The 20,439-nt window shown below is 39.7% G+C and overlaps 1 protein-coding gene across 5 annotated transcripts in view; it reads left to right on the forward strand.

The window, feature by feature from the left end:
- The window catches only part of LOC126161792 (nuclear pore complex protein Nup93-like), a 176,602-nt gene that overhangs the window by 5,815 nt on the left and 150,348 nt on the right, over nucleotides 1-20,439 (forward strand). For all 5 annotated transcript variants that reach the window (XM_049917866.1, XM_049917865.1, XM_049917867.1 and 2 more), the window contains 3 exons: nucleotides 5,499-5,672; nucleotides 6,596-6,776; nucleotides 18,161-18,289. In XM_049917866.1, the coding sequence (XP_049773823.1) occupies nucleotides 5,503-5,672; nucleotides 6,596-6,776; nucleotides 18,161-18,289 (480 nt within the window). In that variant the 5' untranslated portion in view covers nucleotides 5,499-5,502. The remainder of the gene's footprint in view (nucleotides 1-5,498; nucleotides 5,673-6,595; nucleotides 6,777-18,160; nucleotides 18,290-20,439) is intronic.

The raw sequence follows: 20,439 nt of genomic DNA on the forward strand, positions 1-20,439 counted from the left end.
GTTAAGCACAGCAGTTTTTGGAAAATGAGGCCCCTGGGCTTCATTGCTTGGACTGTGAGGAAGGTACACAACTATGTAAAAGAATACTCAACTTCAAGATGTGCTACAAGCTGATAGGTGAATGGCTGTTGAGATAAGTCTGTAGCGGGCAACTCTGCGGCACCTGCTGCCCCCTCCCTCTCACAGTTCTATAAGGCTTGCTCAGGCATGCAGGGCTCTGTCTGGATCGACATTTGTTTCAATAGTGGATTGTGGGAGCCTTATGGAATGACCTCAGTTTACATTTACTCTTGCCAGGGACCAGTGTACTTGCCGGTATTACCTGTATCCATCTAACAGAGAGCTAGGTTGGCCTGTCCATCGTAGTAGTTTCAGAATTATAACAACAGGGCACTAGTCTGCCATAACACCTTCATTGACAAGGCACTGGATGGTACTGCCGTGTCCTTAAAAAGTGTTAAATGACAATGTAATGTAACACTTTTAGTCAAAACTGCAATGTCAAACCAATTATCTGAGCTTCTGGGATGCAAGACCTTATGCGGTTACTCTGTTGTGACTAAAGTGCCTAACACCCATAACATCTATAAAGGTGTGGTTACCTGCTCTGATGTAATGGAAATGGACCTTCATGAAACATGTGAAGAATAGAAAAATATGGATGTCAATGAAGAGCAGAAATTTAGGAGGAGAGTTAATGGCACACTGGAAAAACTGCAACATTTATTCTAGTGTTCAACACTTTGGAAGTAACTGAACATATTCTTGCAAGCTGTATCCATCTTGAGGTTCGACCATTTGTCCCTAACCCAGTACAATGCTTCAAATGTCAACGATTTTGTTATACCACTATGGAATATAATGGAAGGCTTTGTGTTGAAATTGTGAAGGCTCAGCTCACGAATCAAATGATTACTGTACACTTCCTCTGAAATGTATAAATTGCTCTGGGAATCGCCCAGTATGGAACAGATAGTGTGAGGTTTATGATGACAAAAGGAAAATTTATGAACTGAAAGGTAAGAGATCCATGCGCTATGTTGAAGCTAAAAATGCTTACAAAGCTATGCAACCTCCTTTGCTGCTTCTTTTGCATTGGCCCTTAAGAAGCCCGTCACTATAGTCTGTTTAAAATTACTCACAGTTGACATCTGCCACCTGGCGCTGCAGTGTTGCCACATCAGATACCACTCAGTTAAAGGTAACACACAAATATGGCAGATAACTTCACAAGTGCTGAAATGCTGTTCATGTAATGCTGAGCAATTTCGGAAGCTGCTGCCAAAAGGTATGGCAGGAATGTGAGGTGCTTTGTCCACAACTGACTTTAAATGGCCAATGACTGAACTGTGGCAGCCAACGCATTTTGTAGCCCAGGATTTACACTCGTGTCCTAATGTAATCACAACCTCTTGATGTGCAATGTGTCTGAGAAAACGGCGGTCAGCAACCTGTAGCAGAACTATTAATCACACTCGCTTTGCATGATGTGATTAAAGCTGACCTGTGCAAGCAAACTCTAGAAAAAAAAAATTCCAGCACTAAAAGTGAACTGTAACACCTCACATTTGCTACGTGAGCTGATGCGATACTGAGTTGTGAGCAGTCCTGGTTGGGACTCGCATACAGGTAAAAAGGTGCCACAGGCAGATTCCACACGAATGAAGAATGATAGGAAGAAAACTAAGAGCAAATAAGAAAGCGAATATGATGATGAGAATGATGCGATAAAGATTAAAAATAAAAGCATTATATTAAAATGAATTAATTGAAAATAATAATCAGTCATTTTAATAAAGATTTAAAAATAAAAAAAATATTGTCGCCCAACTTGATTCAAACCCCACAACCTTCTCCATCTCAAACTGCAATTTTACCACTATGCTACAGAATCCCTTTGCATTAAACGGTTACACTTATGTCTAGAATGAGTTGCAGCTATCATTTGTTGTTGTTTTCAAAAAGTTCACTTTAAGGCTATGTCACATGATGATTACCACTACACTGTTATGGCAAAAATTGAAATCAGATACTTCCCATGAACTGTATGGCTCAAATAAAACTGACGATGCCAAAAAAATTGAAATTGAGTAATTCCCCTAAGATACAGAAATCAACCACAATACCAGAATGTCAACCACCGAGAAATGCAGTAAATAACACCGACCCAACAACACATAAAAACCCCACCAAACATCATAACATGCGAACAATACACCCAAAAAAAAACTACTACTTACCACAAAAAAGTTCGGCGCTACGCACTAGGTCATCCACACACACACACACACACACACACACACACACACACACACACACACACACACACACACACACCAAAAATAAATGAAACTTGATCACACACTACAAATCAAAAACAACTGCAACAAATCAGATCCTTCGCAACATAATCATAGAACAACCAGCGGCCCCCGCCCTAGCCGCAGCCTCCCCACCCTCACAAAACAATCGTAACTTACCACCCTCGGCCTATACATTTTACTAATAGCCCACAAAAAAATGCGAAAAATGCAATAGTTCTCAGGGAAGCTCGCTTTAAGGCTATGTCACATGATGTTTACCACTACAAGCTGATCTCTTTTATGATGATTGTGATGGCTGAATATGTGATGATAATAATTGAATATGTGAAGTGAAGAACTTGACAGCTTTGTATCTTGTGCTAAAGAATGCAGTAGTTTTGGCTATTGGTATGTATGAAATGTGCATTATTTCGATGCCATTAGTTTGTGTGTGTTGTCTGGATGTGTTTATGTGTGATGAAGGACCCAGGATTTGAGATCCAAACACAAGAAGAAGAAAAAAAGCCAGACAAGGAATTGGAAGTGAAATGACTATTTGTTGTGGAAGTTTGCCAATGGTGAACAATTTGGGCATGACATTGAGCACTTGGATTGGAGGAAGATTCCTTCAGCATGTGAAGTGTCAACTATCAGGTAATTTTAATCAGACTATAAGTGTGATGCCTCCACACAATCCCAGACCACAGATTCAAGTAAGAGTACATGCATTTGTCAGTGTACCTACGGGGGTGAAAAGCTACACTTGAACCCGAAATCATTTGGAAACCGTCAGCGACGAATTTGGAATCTCACCCAAACACCACTGCACACCATCAGAAGCCCACTAAGCCATCCCCTCTACTCATGTAGTGGGGTGGTGTTCAATCTTCCATTATCCGTGTGGAAATTGCAGTCGGCTGTGTGTGGCCAGAGACACTGCTCTGAGACTTGCATATTCATTATGCCGTGCTCCATCATCTGCACCCTCTAGCCAAAGGCAAGCTCCTGTCTTCTTTTACCCAGATCTGGTTTGTTGGACAGTACCCCATGATTTGGAAGGAGGCAATCTTAATTCCAGTGTGGATACCAGTTAAGGATTGTACTGACCCTAACATTTACTGAAGTGTAGGCCATACCAGTTGTATGGGTAAGACTCTAGAGCGCATGATCAACTGTCACCTCAAATCCCAAGGACAACTTTGCCACACTCAGTGCGGTTTCAGGCACTACTGTTCAGCCCTTGACAACTTAATTCTACTGGTGATGGTGATAAGGACTACTTCTTACACTGAAACCATTTTGAAAGCATACAATACCACTTGATAATAAAACATCCTTCTCCAACTTCACCTATGGAGACTATAAGGATGTCTGCCACTTCTTATCCAAACCTTCTTCAAGGACCGGTGCTTTCGATATTTTGTTGGTGGTGTCTTGTTAGATTACTGTGTCCAGGAGAGTGGAGTCCTCCAAGGCAGTATACACAGTGTCACACTGCTTGCAGTTGCTATCAGTGGCCCCTCTACTGTCAGGAGCTCTGTTAAATGCTTTTTGTGTGTGGATGACTTTGTAATCTTATGCTTATCATCTGATCTTACAATGACAACATGTCAACTGCAACTGACCCTCAGGAGGTTGGAAGTTTGGACTAATAAAGTTAGATTTAGATTCTCACCAGAGAAGACTGTGTGTGTCAATTTCAGCCATGCCTGTCTAAGTTTTAACTCACTAGATCTCACAGTGGGGGGACAATATTTTAATTTTAAGGGCACTGTGCACACTGTGCATTTCTTGGGTCCGTTACTTGGCTGGAAATTAACCTGGCACCCATACCTGAAAGACCTGTAAACAAAAGGGCTTCAAATAATTGAATATTTTGAAAAGCCTCAGCGGAAAGGCAAAGGGAGCTGACAGGTACCACCTCTTGCAGTTTTATGGGGCATTTGTCTGATCACAGATTACAGTAGCATGGTTTATGCATCAGCCTGTGTTTCCTACCACAAGATGTTAGACGGTTTCCACCATGACAGCATTTAGATATTGGCTGCAACATTTCAGACCATCCAGTTCAGAGTCTGTGCGGAGAGACTGGTGAACCCCTACTCTGGATTTGGCACTGCCTCCTTGTGGCTTGAAAGGACCTGAAAATCTCAGTGTTGCCTCAGTCTTTGGTATTTAGTGCAGCAGTCCACCCCAACTGTGAGCTTTTGTTTAGGATTCAGCCCCACACAACCAAGCTGTTCAGAATACATGGCACTGATTGACTGAGGGATACCAAATTGCCACCATGTCATATTCAGAGGCCAAAAGTGATTTTAAGCTTTATGCAGTACATATGGCAGTTTTATCGTTGGTTAAGTGGATGGATCCCGGCAAGAGAATGCCTTCAGTTGGTTATTTGTTTTCCCTGATAGGATTTCAAAGTGTGTATTCAGGAAGAACTTGCAATTACAGTGCGGAGTTATATGGCATTATGGCAGCACGGGGCGGAATTCACAGGCATCACAGTACAAGATTTCTCTTCTGTTATGAGTTCCCCTTTAACACACAGTTTCCTCCTATGGCAGGAGGATCACCATTCTGTGAAGTTTGTGGTGCGCCACTTTCAGTTCAGCATATTTTGGCTACACATGTAATATACACTAACATCAGGGAGCCCTCAGTTTGGCTGGAGATCTGCCCCCCACCCTTGCCGTCACTGACATCAATGTTACAAGGGTTTGGAAATTTTATGAACTGTCAGACCTCATCCCAAAAATGTTGGGGAGGGGAGGCAGACTGTAAGGCTTTATAATCTACTCCACTTGTGGGAATATCCTTGCATGTCCCCCTCCCCCATGAGAATGGTCCATTGACCATAATGTTCAGTGCCCTGCATCCATAGTCTTCTTTCTCTCAGTAATTCTTGAGAGTGGATCCAGAATCCGTCGTCATTTTGTCAAATTATCATACCTATTTCCATCTCAGTGCTATGTGTTAAATATGAGATTTAATATTTTTCTGTTGATGTATACTTCGTAGCTGTAGTACACTTGCTTCTTTGTAATAAAGTAAAACATTCTTTTGTATTATCACACTTCTTTTCAGTAAAAGGTGACAAGTATTTTACAGTTTTAGTATTGTTAATTTCACAGTGAAATTGTTAAAACTGTTTTGAACATTATTTAGTTATGTAATTTCTTCTTTGGCTTTCAGCATCATGTCAGAGTCAGATTTCAATGATTTACTCCACGCGGCGGAGCAACTGGCAGCTCAGGTTGATGGCACAGGAGAGCTGCCAAAAGTGGATAGGTCATTACGGCAGGTTTTGGATGCATCTACAGAATTGTGGTCCCGTGTTGCACAGAATGGAGCACAGGACATTCAGGCGTAAGTTGTTTGTCAGGTTATTGATTTTGAATCTGTTTAAGTGTTAATAAAGATATAAAAGCAAGGTAAAAATACCATTTGATCGTGCAGATTTATCTGATGGTATTACTTCAAATCACAGTATATGTATATTACAGCCATGTTTCTGAAAATGTTAATTGTCACCCATACACTGTCACAGCATCCATAATCTAACATCTTTACTATGGTAACAGCTTCGAAAATACTGTTTATGTTACTGATGTGGAGCTGGACCACACTTTGTAAATGTTTATTTTGTATGCTGCCAATAAATGGGGACTGGTGTGATGTAAAGTGTTTTCCAGTGGATTGAAGAGCACTCACATAGCACATGTCCACTAATGTGTAGATTTTAAAATTAATATAAAAAATGCAGGGTGATTTCAATGCACACATTTCATGTTTTAATAATTTAAAAGTCTTTCTTAAATATTTTAATAGAGGTCAAAAGAACTAAATATCTAGTAAATTTTACCAAATGGTGGACAAAGAATTCCTGTCTATCCTAGTGCAGCAAACCAATAAAGAATATAAAACGAGGGCCCAGCAAGAAAACAATGAAGCTAGTAACAATTGTCCAAAGGTGGATGGTAAGACACCCGAGAAACCAGGCATGGTGTGACTCACATAAATCATTGTAAGCTATACTTTTGGCTGGTTACTGTTTTAATTAGTTACTGCAATCCTTTTAGGCCACAACAACAAATCCTGAAGAGAAGCAGTGTCTAGAAATTCTGTCTTGTAATTTATTAGGTGTCTTCACTGAAATTTCTATATATCTATATTACAGTTTTTGACTCTTGAAATGTCCTATCTTTATGAGATCTCTGTTCTTCTTTCACTTTCCTAATAGCAGTTTGCTGTTCATACAAAGTGTTGTACTCCATGTGTTTTGTTTTCAGACACTTACTGTTGGGTTCAAAGGGTGTGAACTTGCCTAAAATAACACAAAAGCTTGAAACTTTGAGTTCCAAAACAACAGCTGAACCAATAGAAATTGATGAAGAACCAGATATACACACATACCTTAAGAATACTTTAGAAAATGCAATTTTAACGACAATAGAGGAAAGTAACAAAGCTGTAAGTACAAAAATGAGATACTTTAACTTCTTTTGTTGATCTGTTGATTCCAGTGTGTTGCCAGAAAAGATTGTTTGTTTTACAGAACAAGTCTGTCCTTGTTTTCCATTGTTTTGTCTTATTTTGTGATCAGTGAAATGTCCCTTCCACCTATTTCTCCCTCCCTCCCTCCCTCCACATACCACCCATCTCCCTGTTCCACACTTCCCAGTTCCTTGTCGTCTTCCCACTTCCTTGCCCTTATCCCTGTTTATGGGCCCATTGTAGATGAGGGCAGCCTCAAAAATATCATCACACAACTTACTTACCTTTTTTTTATTTTAATGTACAAAAAATGTGGTATTTGTCTTCTCAACCACATTCCCTTAGGATAGAGCAATTGGCAGCCTCATATGGAGAAAATAAATCTCCCTCCTGAATGTGGGACTGGTCATGCAATTCAGCACTGCAATCCAACTGATTGTTCTTCAATGTAGATCCTTCAATACACTCTCCTACCATGACTGCCATTGCCCATTGGAAAAGACAAAAGATATGCACTGAAGTGAACACTTCTCAACCTGGATACAGTTTTCAAGTCAATCAGTGCCATTGTAACATTAAATGGCTGTGTTATCATCGAGCATTGTGGCGCAGTGGTTAGCGCATCATTTTCCTATTAGATCCTATGACAAAGATGCTCTACTGTACAATTCCTCAGTGTATTCTTTCAGTTTCTTCACCATACAGCACTTTTTCCCCAATTTGTTTTCTGCTGTACCTGACCCCCCCCCCTTTTTTCCCCTTGTGGTGTTAAAAAATTTGTTTGCGATTCTGTAGGATATACCAGTTTGTAATATTTTTTGCTACCTCTCTGCACATTTACTCAAGAAAGCTTTGATTAAGTTCCTAACTTTTCTGTGTTCAGGTTTTCCTTGTTCTTCAGCTGCATTTTTGCATAGTCTTCTGTTTTCAGTAAGGTAAATGACATCTGCTGTTATCCATCTCCTCTTGTTTTTGGTTTAGTTTTCCTAACTCTTTTTTCTGCTGCTTTGTATATGTCAGATTTAATTTGTTTCAAATCTTCTTTTACTCCTCTATGCTGGAAATTTTTAGCTAGGTTGCCTGTTTCATGTGCATAATGCTATGTCAGTCCTTCAGTTTTCAGATTTTTTTTATTGGTCATTTCTTTTTTACTCTCTTTCTCTTTAGACTTATGACTCGGAGTGAACTTTTCATCATGACCAGGCTGTAGCCACTGTCTGTCTCCAGCTGGATAGCTCCTGCAGTCGTTAACTTGGTTTCTGAAACTTGATTTCACTAAATTGTAATGAACCTGGTGTCTCCTTAAATCTCCTGGGGCCTTCCAGGTGTTCTCAGCTTATGATGTTAAGGAAGTGTATTTGTAAAAATTGATTTGTGCCTCAAGTGGAATTCAATCAGGTGGACTCCTCTTTGGTGGGCTCCTCTTTCACTTCTTCCCCCCTTCTGGTACTTCACCCACACACTCATTCCAGATGTGCCTTCGTCATTGGCACCCATGTCTTTCGATATCGGCTTCGAGCACACTGCTCGGTATTGACAGCCAAGCTCTTTGCCCTGTATCAGGCCATGGAGTACATCTGGCAACACCGTCTTTTCAGTTGTGTCCTCTGCTCCGACTCACTCAATGCCCTTCAAAGTCTATGTGTGCTGCACACCACCCATCCCTTAGTGCAGCAGGTCCAGGAAACTGTCACTTGCTCACTCTTGGTGGAGCCATTGCGATGTTTCTGTGGGTTCCTGGTCATGTTAGTCTGCCAGGAAACGAGGCTGCCGATGCTGTTGCCAAGGCTGCAGTCCTCGTACCTCAGCCCGCCAGTTCCTATATTCCCTCTGATGATCTCTGTGTTGCCATCTGTCAGGAGGTGGTGTCCCTTTGGCCTTGCCGATGGTCCTCCCTTTACGGGAATAAGCTCCGGCTTATTACGGCTCTCCCAGGAGCTTGGACAACCTCAACCTCCTCTTGGCCTTTCCGTCGCTATGAGGTCATTTTAACTAGGCTGAATATTGGGCACTGCCTTTTTAGCAATCGTCTTTTGATAAGTTGGGCTACCCCACCACTTTGTACACATTGTGCCCAAGTTTTAACTGTCTGCCAATTCCTAACACAATGCCCATTTTTGTTAACAGTTTATGTTCCCACTTGGATTTGCTGTCGGAATTATCGGCCGTTTTAGCAAATGACGAGCGGGGTGTCAACTAAGTTTTCCTTTTTATCCACCAAAGCAATGTGGCGAAGACCATTTAATTTTTAGTTTTGGACCTCCCGTTCTGTATGGTGTCTTTTTTAGCCCTTTCTCCACATGCTTGTTTTTAGCTGTCTTCTCTTACGTCAGTTGAGACTGATGTATAGTCATTCTTTAACTCCTCTCTGTCTTCGTGGTCTATAGTTTAGACTTGTGCATGTATGACCCCAGTTGTTCTTTGCGCCCTAAAGCAAAACAAAACAAACAGCCTCATATTACATGTCTCAAAAATACTAACCGACATTATCCATTGTTGCGTGGAGGAGGAAGTAGAAGACTGTGACAATGTCTGGAGCACAAGAGGAAGTACTTAATATACAATTAAATATAGAGCAATCCTTAAGACTCGACTCGTCAATCTGGGTAGCCTTCATAAATATGAGAACATTTTGATAATATTAATTGGAACAAATTGTTCAGAGAGTGGAAGATTGCAGGAATAGACTTCAGGGACAAAAGAATAATCTTGCAGCTCTGTGAGAATCTGAACACTGTCATAGGGCACTAGGGACCACAGGCTAACCACGAGAGGTCCCTGAAACCACCTATATGGGGTCTGTTTCGAAAATTCCGGAACATTTGTAATTCAGTGCCAATGGTGTGCTAGATTGAAATCCGGTTGGCATCCTCGCACGTGCCTGTGTTTGGTGTGAAACTGTTGAAAGTTTCATTGTAGTACATCTGTTAATTATTGTTCACTGCTGTACTGAATACAACGTTGTGTCACACAGTTTGTGAATTTTGAGATTGCAGATTTAGAGGGACAATGCGTCTGCATTAAATTTTGCATCAAACTCAAGAAAATCTTTACAGAGACACACCAAATGATGAAGGAAGCCGATGGTGGTGAGTGCTTAAGTCCTACTTGGTGTTATGAATGGTTCACATGGTTTAAAAATGTCCCGATGGAAGCTAAAGATGACCCTTGTTGAGGATGCCCTTTGACGTCTACCAATAACGCTCATATCAGTAACGTCAATGAAATTGTGTGTGCCAATCGAAGACTGACAGTCTGAGAAATTGCAGAAGAATGTAACAATTCAGTTGAATCATGTCATGCTGACACAGCATCTTGAAATGCATAGTGTTGCCGCCAAGTTCGTCCCACTGCTCATGACTCAAGACCAGAAAGACCTTCACTTCACATTATGTGAGGAATATTTGGAGCGCACAAATGAGAATAAGGTGCTCCATAAGAAAATCATAACTGGTGATGAGATGTTGATCTACAGTTATGATGTTGACACCAGGGTTCAGTCTTCACTATTGGTTGGGAAAGGTTCTCAGAGACCAACAAAAGCTTGTCGGATCAGGTCAAATGTCAAAGCCATGCTGATAATTTTCTTTGACTTTGAGGGACTAGTTCATCCTGAATTCGTGTGCCACAGGGACAAACTGTTAATCGATGGTACTGTCGGGATGTGCTGCGACGCCTGCGAGAAAATGTGAGAAGGAAATGGCCTGACATGTGGCAAGAAAGTTCATGGTTCTTGCATTACAATAACGCACCCGCACATTCGTCCCTGTTGATGCATGAGTATTGCACAAAAAACGAAATCACTGTGCTGCCTCATCCTTCATACTCTCCAGATCTGGCCCCTGTGGACTTTGGAAATAAAATAAAAAGTAAAAAATGCCATTGAAAGGACAAAGATTTGCAACAAGAGACAAGATAAAATAAAATTCACAGATGGCACTTTGCCTGATCCAGCAAGAGGCATACCAAGACTTACTTCAGAAAGTGGAAGTGACATTGGAGATGGTGTATCGGTTGAGGAGGAGAGTAGATCAAAGGTGACCATGCACAATAAGTAAAAGGTAGGAGTAGAAAAGTTTTATGAACAAGTTCCAGAATTTTTTCAATCGATCTTATATGGTGGTGTAGGTGTACGTATCTCACCCTGCAGTGTATTTCTCCTTATATACAAGAGTACTGAAATTAACCCCACATATCCAAATGATGTAGTGTAGTGGTTAAGTTGCTTGGCTGGTGAGCTGAAAGTTGTGTGTTCGAATCTGTTGGCTGCCATCTACTTTTTTATTTTACATCTTTAAGAAATGGGTGGGACCATTATTTTTATTCAGTTAATTGATTTAAATAATATATATCTCTTTTTCATCCCTAATCCAGACAAATCAGTACACGTGTGACTGCGTCTGCTACCAATATGTTCCAGTTGCTACGCATTAAAACAGGTTTTTCTGGGTCTTCTACTTCAGGTTCTGTTGGTAATAGGCATGTAAGGTGAAGTGTTTTGGATAGCTCTTGGGCTAGGGATCATTTGTATTTTCAATAGAAGGCTCACCTTACTGTAACTATCCTACAATACAGGATCAAAGTTTGAATATTACACACTTTCTCCAGCTAAGGCAAATGGGCTGGTACTTTTTGCATCGGATGTGGTCTACGATGTGCCTTATAGAGCTTATAGAGGTGCAGTGTAGTTCATGAGCAGTTGCGTAGAAAATTTGGAAAAAAAGCATTTCTCAATTTTTTCTCCCCTGTCTGCAGCAGATATCTGAATAACTAAACACAGTGAATTGCTCGAATGTCACTGTTATATTCTCAAGACATTTATCTAGAAGTTGCATCTTCCAATTTTCAAAAATCTTTATCCATTATTGAGAATCATCCCAAAAACACTGTTTTTCAACCCAAAAACACTGTTTTTGGGTACCAAAACTGAGCTACGGATTCCAACGTGGGTGTGCATGGCAAATGTCTTGTCCTTATTATCAGAAGGGTTTTGGGAACCCCATGTAGTACTGAAGGACATGCAAAATTTTTGTGCACATAAAATCTGGTCTGAGGTGTAAGATTAGTTTTGAGTTATTCCAATTTCACATAAGTAAACTATGAAAATATTACTGTTAAAGTTCTTTCACATGAGTAACGTCCCCTGCTGTAGCAGGGAAAAGAAGGGAACCAGTGGAAAAATTCTCCTATTGGAGCACAAAAAATGTGAATATGTTCCTGTTTATTTAAAAACTCTGACTAAAAAGTGGGATACCAGCTGCCTCATTCTACCTCTCTCAGCACCTTTAAAAAGTTTGACATATGAACATATTCATACTTTTTTTACACTGAGAGAGGAGACAGTGGCAATGAAAAAGAGACAGAAGAGTAATGAAACTGAAAGGTAGTAGACTGTGATTGTGGTTTAGAAAGAATGAAGGAGAAAATGGCAGTTTGGGACAAAGAGAGGGAAATAATGAAACACAGCTTACAGTGACAGTATTGCGTTAGGAAAAGAGAGAAGGAGACAGTGTCAGTGGGAGGGAAATAAAGAGAAAGAGAAAATGGAAGTGGGGGGAAGAATCAGTGATAATGAGAGACAGAGTCTATGATGATGGCAGTGAGAAAGAAAGTGATGTCGAGAAGAAACCTCAAAAGTGGGAAGGAATGAATGAGATAGTAGCAGTATGAGAGAGAGAGCAAGAGAAGGAAAGTGACAGTCAGATGAGATGGAGTAGTAGTAGTAGTAGTAGTAGTAGTAGTAATTTATTAGATTTCATTAAACCTTTTAATGATGTTGCAAGTGTTCGTTTTATGTCCTAACTTCTGCCATTGTCAGTTATTTTGTTCCCCAAATAACACTTGTCTTCTACTTTTGGTGTCTTGTTTTGTAACATAATTTTCTCAGCGTCACTTGTTTTAATCTGACTACATTTATTACATTTGTTTTACTTGTGTTGATGTTTTTCTTACGAACTCTTCACGAGAAACTGTACAGGTTCTTTGCAGTCTTTTGAAGGAATTCCAGTGACATTGGCAAACATCGAAGTTTTTATTTCTTTTCCCTGAACTTTAATTCTTTTTCCAAATTTCTCCTTGGTTCCCTGTACTGCTTGCTTGATATACAGATTGAATAACATGGGGGAAAGGGCTGCAAACCTGTCTCGCACACTTCTCAGTTGCTGCCTGCCATTCATATCCTTTACCTCGTAACTGTAGTCTGGCTTCCGTAAGTCATAGATAACCTTTTGCTCTTTGTATTTTATTCCTGCTGCTTTCAGAATTTCAAAGAATGTGTTTCAGTCAACTGTGTCAAAGCCTTTCTTTATAGATGTATGTTTGCATTTTATATAATTTATTTTCTATTACTCTGTAAATAGTTGTGTAAGGGTAATGACCTACTCACTTCTATATGCCCTTAAACTGAGCCAGCAACAAATTCTTATTATTTATTCAGCTGGTTTCACTATGTTCAAGTTTACTACTTCATTATCAGCAAATACTCTTCTGGTTTCCCTTTTTCTCTTTTTTTTCTCTTACTACCAATAGCAATGAGAATATAATATTCTTGTTACTTTCAGTACCATCACCGATAGCTTGGTTCCTAATGGTAAATTATGAAAATTCATAAATTTTCAAATGCTGTACCAACTAGTGCAAAATAGGAAGATTATTGAAATACAGTACGCTCTTGACTTTTCAACCTAATGTGACAGAAGGTCAAGTTGGATAGGCAGGAGTTCTATAAATTATCACTTTCAACCCCAGCCACACTGTTCAAAACACCCCATTTTTATACCAAAACCTAAGTTTATTAACATTTTCTTGCTTACTACATAATACACACCAGTTATAAGCTTTGTGGTGTAAATACTGCGTCCTTCAAAAATTATTACCGGAAATATAAAATGATCTGCATTGTAAAGTATGAATTTGCAATTATACACATGTGAAAAGCCAAAAAGTTGAAACTTATAGGTTTGAGATTTAATAAATGACTGTGTCCCTCTTTTAGCTGTGATCCAAGCTGCAATATCCCTCTGTTTATGCAAAAAAAAGGGGGGGGGGCAATCAGCTGGCATTGCTTCCTCTTGCTCACTAATGTATTGCAGCACTTGCAGCACTGCCTCATTTGTCTTGAACCCTTCAGAATGTCCGATGAGATTTCTCCTGTCATCTGAGGTTGCCTCATCCTCCTGCATTACTTCGTCATGTGTTACTTCCTCCTGCATTACCATTTCCACAGTACTATTGTCAGTTAGTTCATCAACCTAATCATTTGCCATTAAATCTGTGACTTCCTCTGCACTGACAGCCTCACAGCTCGGTACATTTTTGGGCAATGAAACAATATCATATTTCCATTTTTGACTTCAGTGTCACACGTGAAAGTTAAAATGTCCCCCTACACGGTCTAAAAGAATTTTCAAAGACTTTACAAGTGATATGTTTGGAATATCTTCCCGTGCTTCAGCCAACCACCTTTTGACACCTAGTAAGTCAATCATCTTCGGAATCGTTATGTGGAGTACCCATTATCATCAACTACTGATATCAAAGAACTGAGCAGCCAATGGCAATATTGTTTAGCATTTCAAGGATGCCCTGGTCGATATGCTGACAAACAGCAATCACATTTTTTGGCAGAAATAATACTTTGATATCTGTGTGTGTGAGTTTGTCACTTGCAGGATGGGAAGGCGATTTCTGTGACTTCCTATAAAGGAACCTAAGCTTGTGGTTGCTAGTTACATTATTGCAGGCAAGTATGGTAACTTGATCCTTACTTTTCTTGTATCTGGATGCCGCAGCTTCCTTTTCTGAAGCAAGCTTTTTGTAGGGAGCATCTTGTAACCCAGACCACTCTCATTGCAATTGTACAACTATTCACCAGGAATTCCCTCATCGTCAGTTAACTTCAACAGATAGTCTTTAAACAAGTGGCACGGCCTTTTTGTCAGTGGCTAAAGCCTAATGCTTACATTTCAAAACTGTCTTCCGTACTTTTATTCCACTTCCACTAGCTTGGGAAGCACTCCACTTTTCAGTTTCTGCTCGAATTTTCTTCCAGTCTCCAACAGTACTATTTCTTCCACTAACTGCAAAACAATAATTTTGGCTGCTACTCCAGAATCCAGTCGTATTTCAGCACTTGGTTCCTGACCCATAGTTATTACAAGTTTTTTTAATGTTTATCACCCAGTTCAGACTTTTTATTAAAAGCACAAAGGGCCACACCAAACAACAATGTAACAACACACACACTTTGGACGTCTGACATGCAGTCAAAGAAACAAAGAGCACAAGGTTGCCAGTATCATTTCGAAGTGCTGGAAGAGGGCTTCTAAAAACCATTTGTTGAAGAGTGGTTCTGGTAATTTATTCAGAATTAACAATACAGTGTGTACCTTATAAATGTGACTGTGGACAAAAGATGCATAATATATTTTGAAAGGCCATGTAGCAGTATAGCCAGCACCCCCCTTGCTAAAGCTTTGGAAATCCTCATTTTACCACAGAGAAGTAAGATTATTATGATATTAATTAAGTAGACCAGATAGTCACAATCTGGGTAGTTGAGTCTATTGTATATACAAAACATTAAATACATTCAGCAACAACATGACATGTTGATGATGTTAAAATACTGATATACAATATGTATTGATGACTCCTGTTCCTGGCACTTTGAATTAATGCAGGGAATTCTGGAGGTATGCAGTGTGAAGCTCTATGAAGACAAGTCACAACCTGCATCTGTGGATCTTTGCTCTGCTTACAGGCATACTCAAGCTAAGAATTTAAGCTGCTTGTAACAGTTGTTCTACAACTGTTGATCAGTTACGTAAGAAAGACTGAGAAATGGCTGTCAGATTAGTAGCACAGTTTTTCTCTGTGCAATAGTGGAAAGATTTACATAGTTTGCAAATGACTGTAAACATCTGTCTACTGTATTCTAATGCTTCAGTGCATTGCAAAGGTGTAATGTAAATCTTTGAGTACACTCCTCCATATGCCAGTCGGTCTCTTTGATCAATAAACAGAATGTTGATGCTTATGGAAATCGGTAGAGGAAGACCTCTTTGTGCTATGTAATCAGATTGAATAATACTTGAATCTGTCTGCAGCTGGAATCCATATCATTCTGGCAAATCAGATCATTTTGAAGTGATCTGTGTGGATGACATGCTGCTTGGAAAACAGAGTAAACAGAAGAACGTGTGTTGTGAGGCAAAGGAATGTTAAAAATAGTTAACTTAATGTATCTTGCTATATGAATAAGAACCATTATTTCAAACAACAAAATATGATATTATTAAAAAGTAAAGGCAGCATCAAGCTGAAGGATGAACACGACAGTGCTCTACTAGGTGTTGTCCTACTGGAGGTGGTATGCCCTTGCCTTCCTCTGACCTTCAAACTGACTGACCTAGACAGTAAAGGGGCCTACAGTGTAATGTGGGCTCTGAACTGTGGTGCAACTCTGCATGTTTCAACATGAAAAGTCTCCCAATAATTGAGAACAGGAAGCTGTCACTTAACACTTTTACTAACACACAATTTGAAAGGACTTTGGACAAAATTGATCTGATGGATGAATCAAAAAGGGAAACAAACAAAATTCTTTTGAACATTCAGCCAAATGTTAACTTCCTCTTGAAGCGTCCAGATCCAGAGAACAAGATTTGTCAGTTTCTAGCAGGAAACTCCAACAATACTGGGAAAGGAGGGGGGGGGGGGGGCAGGTGAAGTCATTGTCCTACCTTGGTTCTGAGCTAAAGCCCGTGTCCAGTACGGGATATGAAAATTTGTCCAAGTTCAATAGTCACCAGTGAAAACTTCCGAAAGTGTCACACTGAGCAGGAACCATCCCCAGAAGAGTGAAATTGAAGGCGAACAGCTAGTGGTGGACAATGTGGAAGCAGCGGCGGTGACTTTGGAAATAAACATCAGTCTTTAGCGGGTATATAATCTGCCCATTGCAGGCAGAGCACAGTCCTAAATCCTGGCCAGGGAGATGGCTACAACTTTCATATTGGCTGATTTCCTCCTTGGGGGATGTATAATGTAGTCCAGTCAGCGTGCGCCGCTGGCTGGTGTACTCATCGATTGCCATCTTGGTGTGGCCATTAGTATTACCCTCTGATGGCCTGCCGGCCAACTTCTTGTTGTGGTCTGAAGGTTGGCTGCTGGTAGTGTGGAGCCGTGGGAGTTGAAATGCTGCGGCTTGTAGATAGTCGGCTGTCAGTGCTTTATCACGGGCACACCACAGCACATCTTAACAAACATCGGCAGAAGTGAACGATGTTCTAACCATTTCCAAAACATTATACAAAAATGGATTCATCACTCCCAGTAGTTACCCATAAACATATCATCAACCAAACGTGGGTAAAACTCTACAAAGAAGCAAGTTCTTGATAATGAGGGTGCTTTTCTTGCTTCTGAAACTGCATTTTGCATTTGTTTGAAGAAGAGAATGATGTGTGTGTGTTTTTTTTTTTTTTTTTTTTTTTTTACGAGGGCAGAGCAAATGTGGGGCTATAGTCACTGATAGTGATGCTTTAGAATATGCTTCCTTCACCACAAGAATGCTTGAGGCACTCAGTCTAACACTGAGACGTGACAGTTGGCTCCTTCGCCATGAAAAATGCTCTGTCACATAGATAAAATATTTTAATTACTGTTTAGGTGCAGCACTCTTTATTAGTTGTTGACAAACTAATTATAGCTGTAATTTACACCATGTGAGCATGCCGTGTTCCCCGAATTGAAGTTTCCGTTGAGAGTAGGATGTCTCCCTTCCCGCAGCAAAAAAATTAAGCAGTTGTGGGATGCTGGATGTGTCCAGCTAGCTGCTGGAAAGCACTGGGACAAAGCAGATAGTGTGATTTTAAAGACTGATGAGAGACAATGAAGCTGATAGAGATAGGTATGCAAAAGTATTGTTTGTATAATAGCAAGTAGTACTGTTACACTTAATGAAAAGTCATCATGGAATCATAGTGACTAGTTAAGAGTTTGTGCTAGACTGAAATAATAACACGCACATCTTTTCTGTGGACTGTATTCTGTCCTCTAACAGCCTAGAGATGGTAATACATACATTATAAGTAAAAACATTTCATCTCAATGTACCTGCCATTAAAAATATTTGAATGGAAGTTTTTTATGTTGCACGGTCTATAAAAGTAGCCACATAGATGATTTAGTCATATTTTTAAGCTATAATAGGAAGTTCATATTTTTATTTTCCATCTTCACTGAAATTGCCGACTAGATAAACTCGTTTGTTCCTGTTGTTCATATGTGCAGTTTTTGGGTTTTAGGGATTTCTTAATGCTACTTGTTTTTACACTGTTCTAACTCACATGTTTCAGTGTGCTTACAACACTGAGAAGATGATGTGGGAAGACATAGAGAAAAGATGGAGGGAGGAAAAACAAAAACTTTTCAGCTCTTTGCTGTGTGCATCAGATGAATATTTGGATTTCTCAGTAAGAGCAGAGGTAAGTTATATAATACAGGGTGTTTCAAAATGAATATACAGGTTTTAAAGCTTGGTAGCATTTATTACAATCACCTTATAATTATAAATAACACACCAAATGAAAGAGCAACTCAAACAGATTTGTTTATATCCCCGTGCGCAAATGGAAGAGTATGGAACGACCAAGAATAAATGAAAAACATCTTGAACGAGTGAGAGTCTATCACGCGTAGTCCCAAGAAATCAGTTCGCTCTTCTCTTTAGCAGGTGTTACAAGCTCTGAACCGTGCATACTACGGTTTGCGTACAGCTTCGCAAACGAAATTTTGCTGCATTAGTTGAAGATTTTCTGCATCGTGTCATCTTCAGTAGTGAATCGACATTTCACCTAAATGGAAATGTGAACACATGTCATGTTTGTATCTGGAGGTAAGAAAATCCCCACGAGATGGTATAGTTGCAATGAGACTCCTCTCGACTTTTTCGGTGAAGCAACTGTAACTGGTGTTTCTCAGCAGCAAAATGGTGCTAAATCTCACTGGCTGGCATAACTCAGCATGCGACTGGTTAAATGACGTTGTACCCGACCGCTGGATTGTCCGCAAGGTGCTGGATGATATGACATGGATATGATGTTCATGTTCACACAAGATCTTACCCAATGCGATTTTTGCCTCTGGGGGCTCAGAAAGGATGATGTGTATATGTTTCCACTACCAGCACTGTTTCAACAGTTAATATAGACGTAGTGATCAAGGTTTTGGAAAAACTCACCTATCGACTCTATGTGTGACGATGGTGCTCACATTGAACACTTTTAAGAAAAACTGATATAGTTGTTCTTTCATATTATACATAATTTATAATCGTAAGTTAAATGTAATAAATGCTACAAAGCCTTAAAACTCGTGTATTCATTTTGAAACACCCTGTATATTTTTTGAAATTCAACACATCAAGACATGTCCTGTGTGAATTAAGATCTTGACAAGACAGAGTGAAGTTTTCAATTTTTAAAATGTTAGTTCCATTTTTAATCATAACTCTTACAGAATATGACTCAAATCCCAGCCTTGTATTTTGGGGTCACAAAAAAAGTAAAGATATAAGGGAGATGGTAAAAGTAAAGAGAACAACTTCAATTGTAGATGGGTGTTTCACATTTACAGAACTAGTTAGAGGAGAAAAAGTGTATGTGACTGAAAGTGGTATGTGACTGATAAATATTGTAAGACTGACCCAGGCTCAAACCTCAGAACTTCTATCCTTAATTCATCACGTACCCCTGTGATCACAGTCACACACATTAGTGGAAGTGTAATCTGTCTCAGGTATCTCTCTGAACTCTCCTAACACCTGATTTTGCTCCAATTTATTTTTATTAGTACTCAGTTTTTTGCTTCTACTTTTCCTGATGTGCCATATGACATTTTCCTGGTAAAGGAACTTTTTCAGATTCCAAAAGTTGTGCTTAACATTTGTCGGTGGTTTTTGTATGTTAACTTGACAGCCTTGCTCCAGTTATCGATAAGAAACCACTCGGTCTCCTTTGTCAAACATTATTACACTTTTTTATGGTTCTATAACCAGTCATCAGATTTTTTCTGTCACTTATCTTCTTCCACCTCAGTGATTTATTAATAGCAAATTGCTACACTGCATTGTGGTATGGAATCCACATTAAATTGCGGGTGTCCATCTAACTGATTGGGTATGCCAGTTAACAGGTCACAGGAAGTCAAAAGCTTACCACCTTCAGTAGGACCATGCTTAGTAAAGCAATGTTGTGTTCAAACCGTACTCCAGATTGATAGCAGTCATATCTTTCAAATTTTCACTGCTCGTTAGGGTACCACATGCATTGTGTTATATAACTGAAATAAATTGTGTAGAGTTCATAGCGCTGAAGCACATAGCACAGCTTTTACTACTCTGGTGTGCAAAACTTAAGGAAGAAAGTAGCTTTCACTTGATGGGTCATTGCAAAGTAACAAAGCTCTTTGAAATTTGAACCATACAGAAGTTGTGCTACAGTATAGTACAGCGCAGAAGGTAACAGAAAGAAATATGCAATGAGGCGAACATAAATGATACTTTTATTCAAGTACAGTAATTACACGGAAGTTCCCTGGACATTACAAAAGGCAGGACATCGTTCTTAATAGTCTA

Source organism: Schistocerca cancellata, chromosome 2 (genome assembly GCF_023864275.1).
Source record: "Schistocerca cancellata isolate TAMUIC-IGC-003103 chromosome 2, iqSchCanc2.1, whole genome shotgun sequence".
Taxonomy (NCBI): Eukaryota; Metazoa; Arthropoda; class Insecta; order Orthoptera; family Acrididae; genus Schistocerca; species Schistocerca cancellata.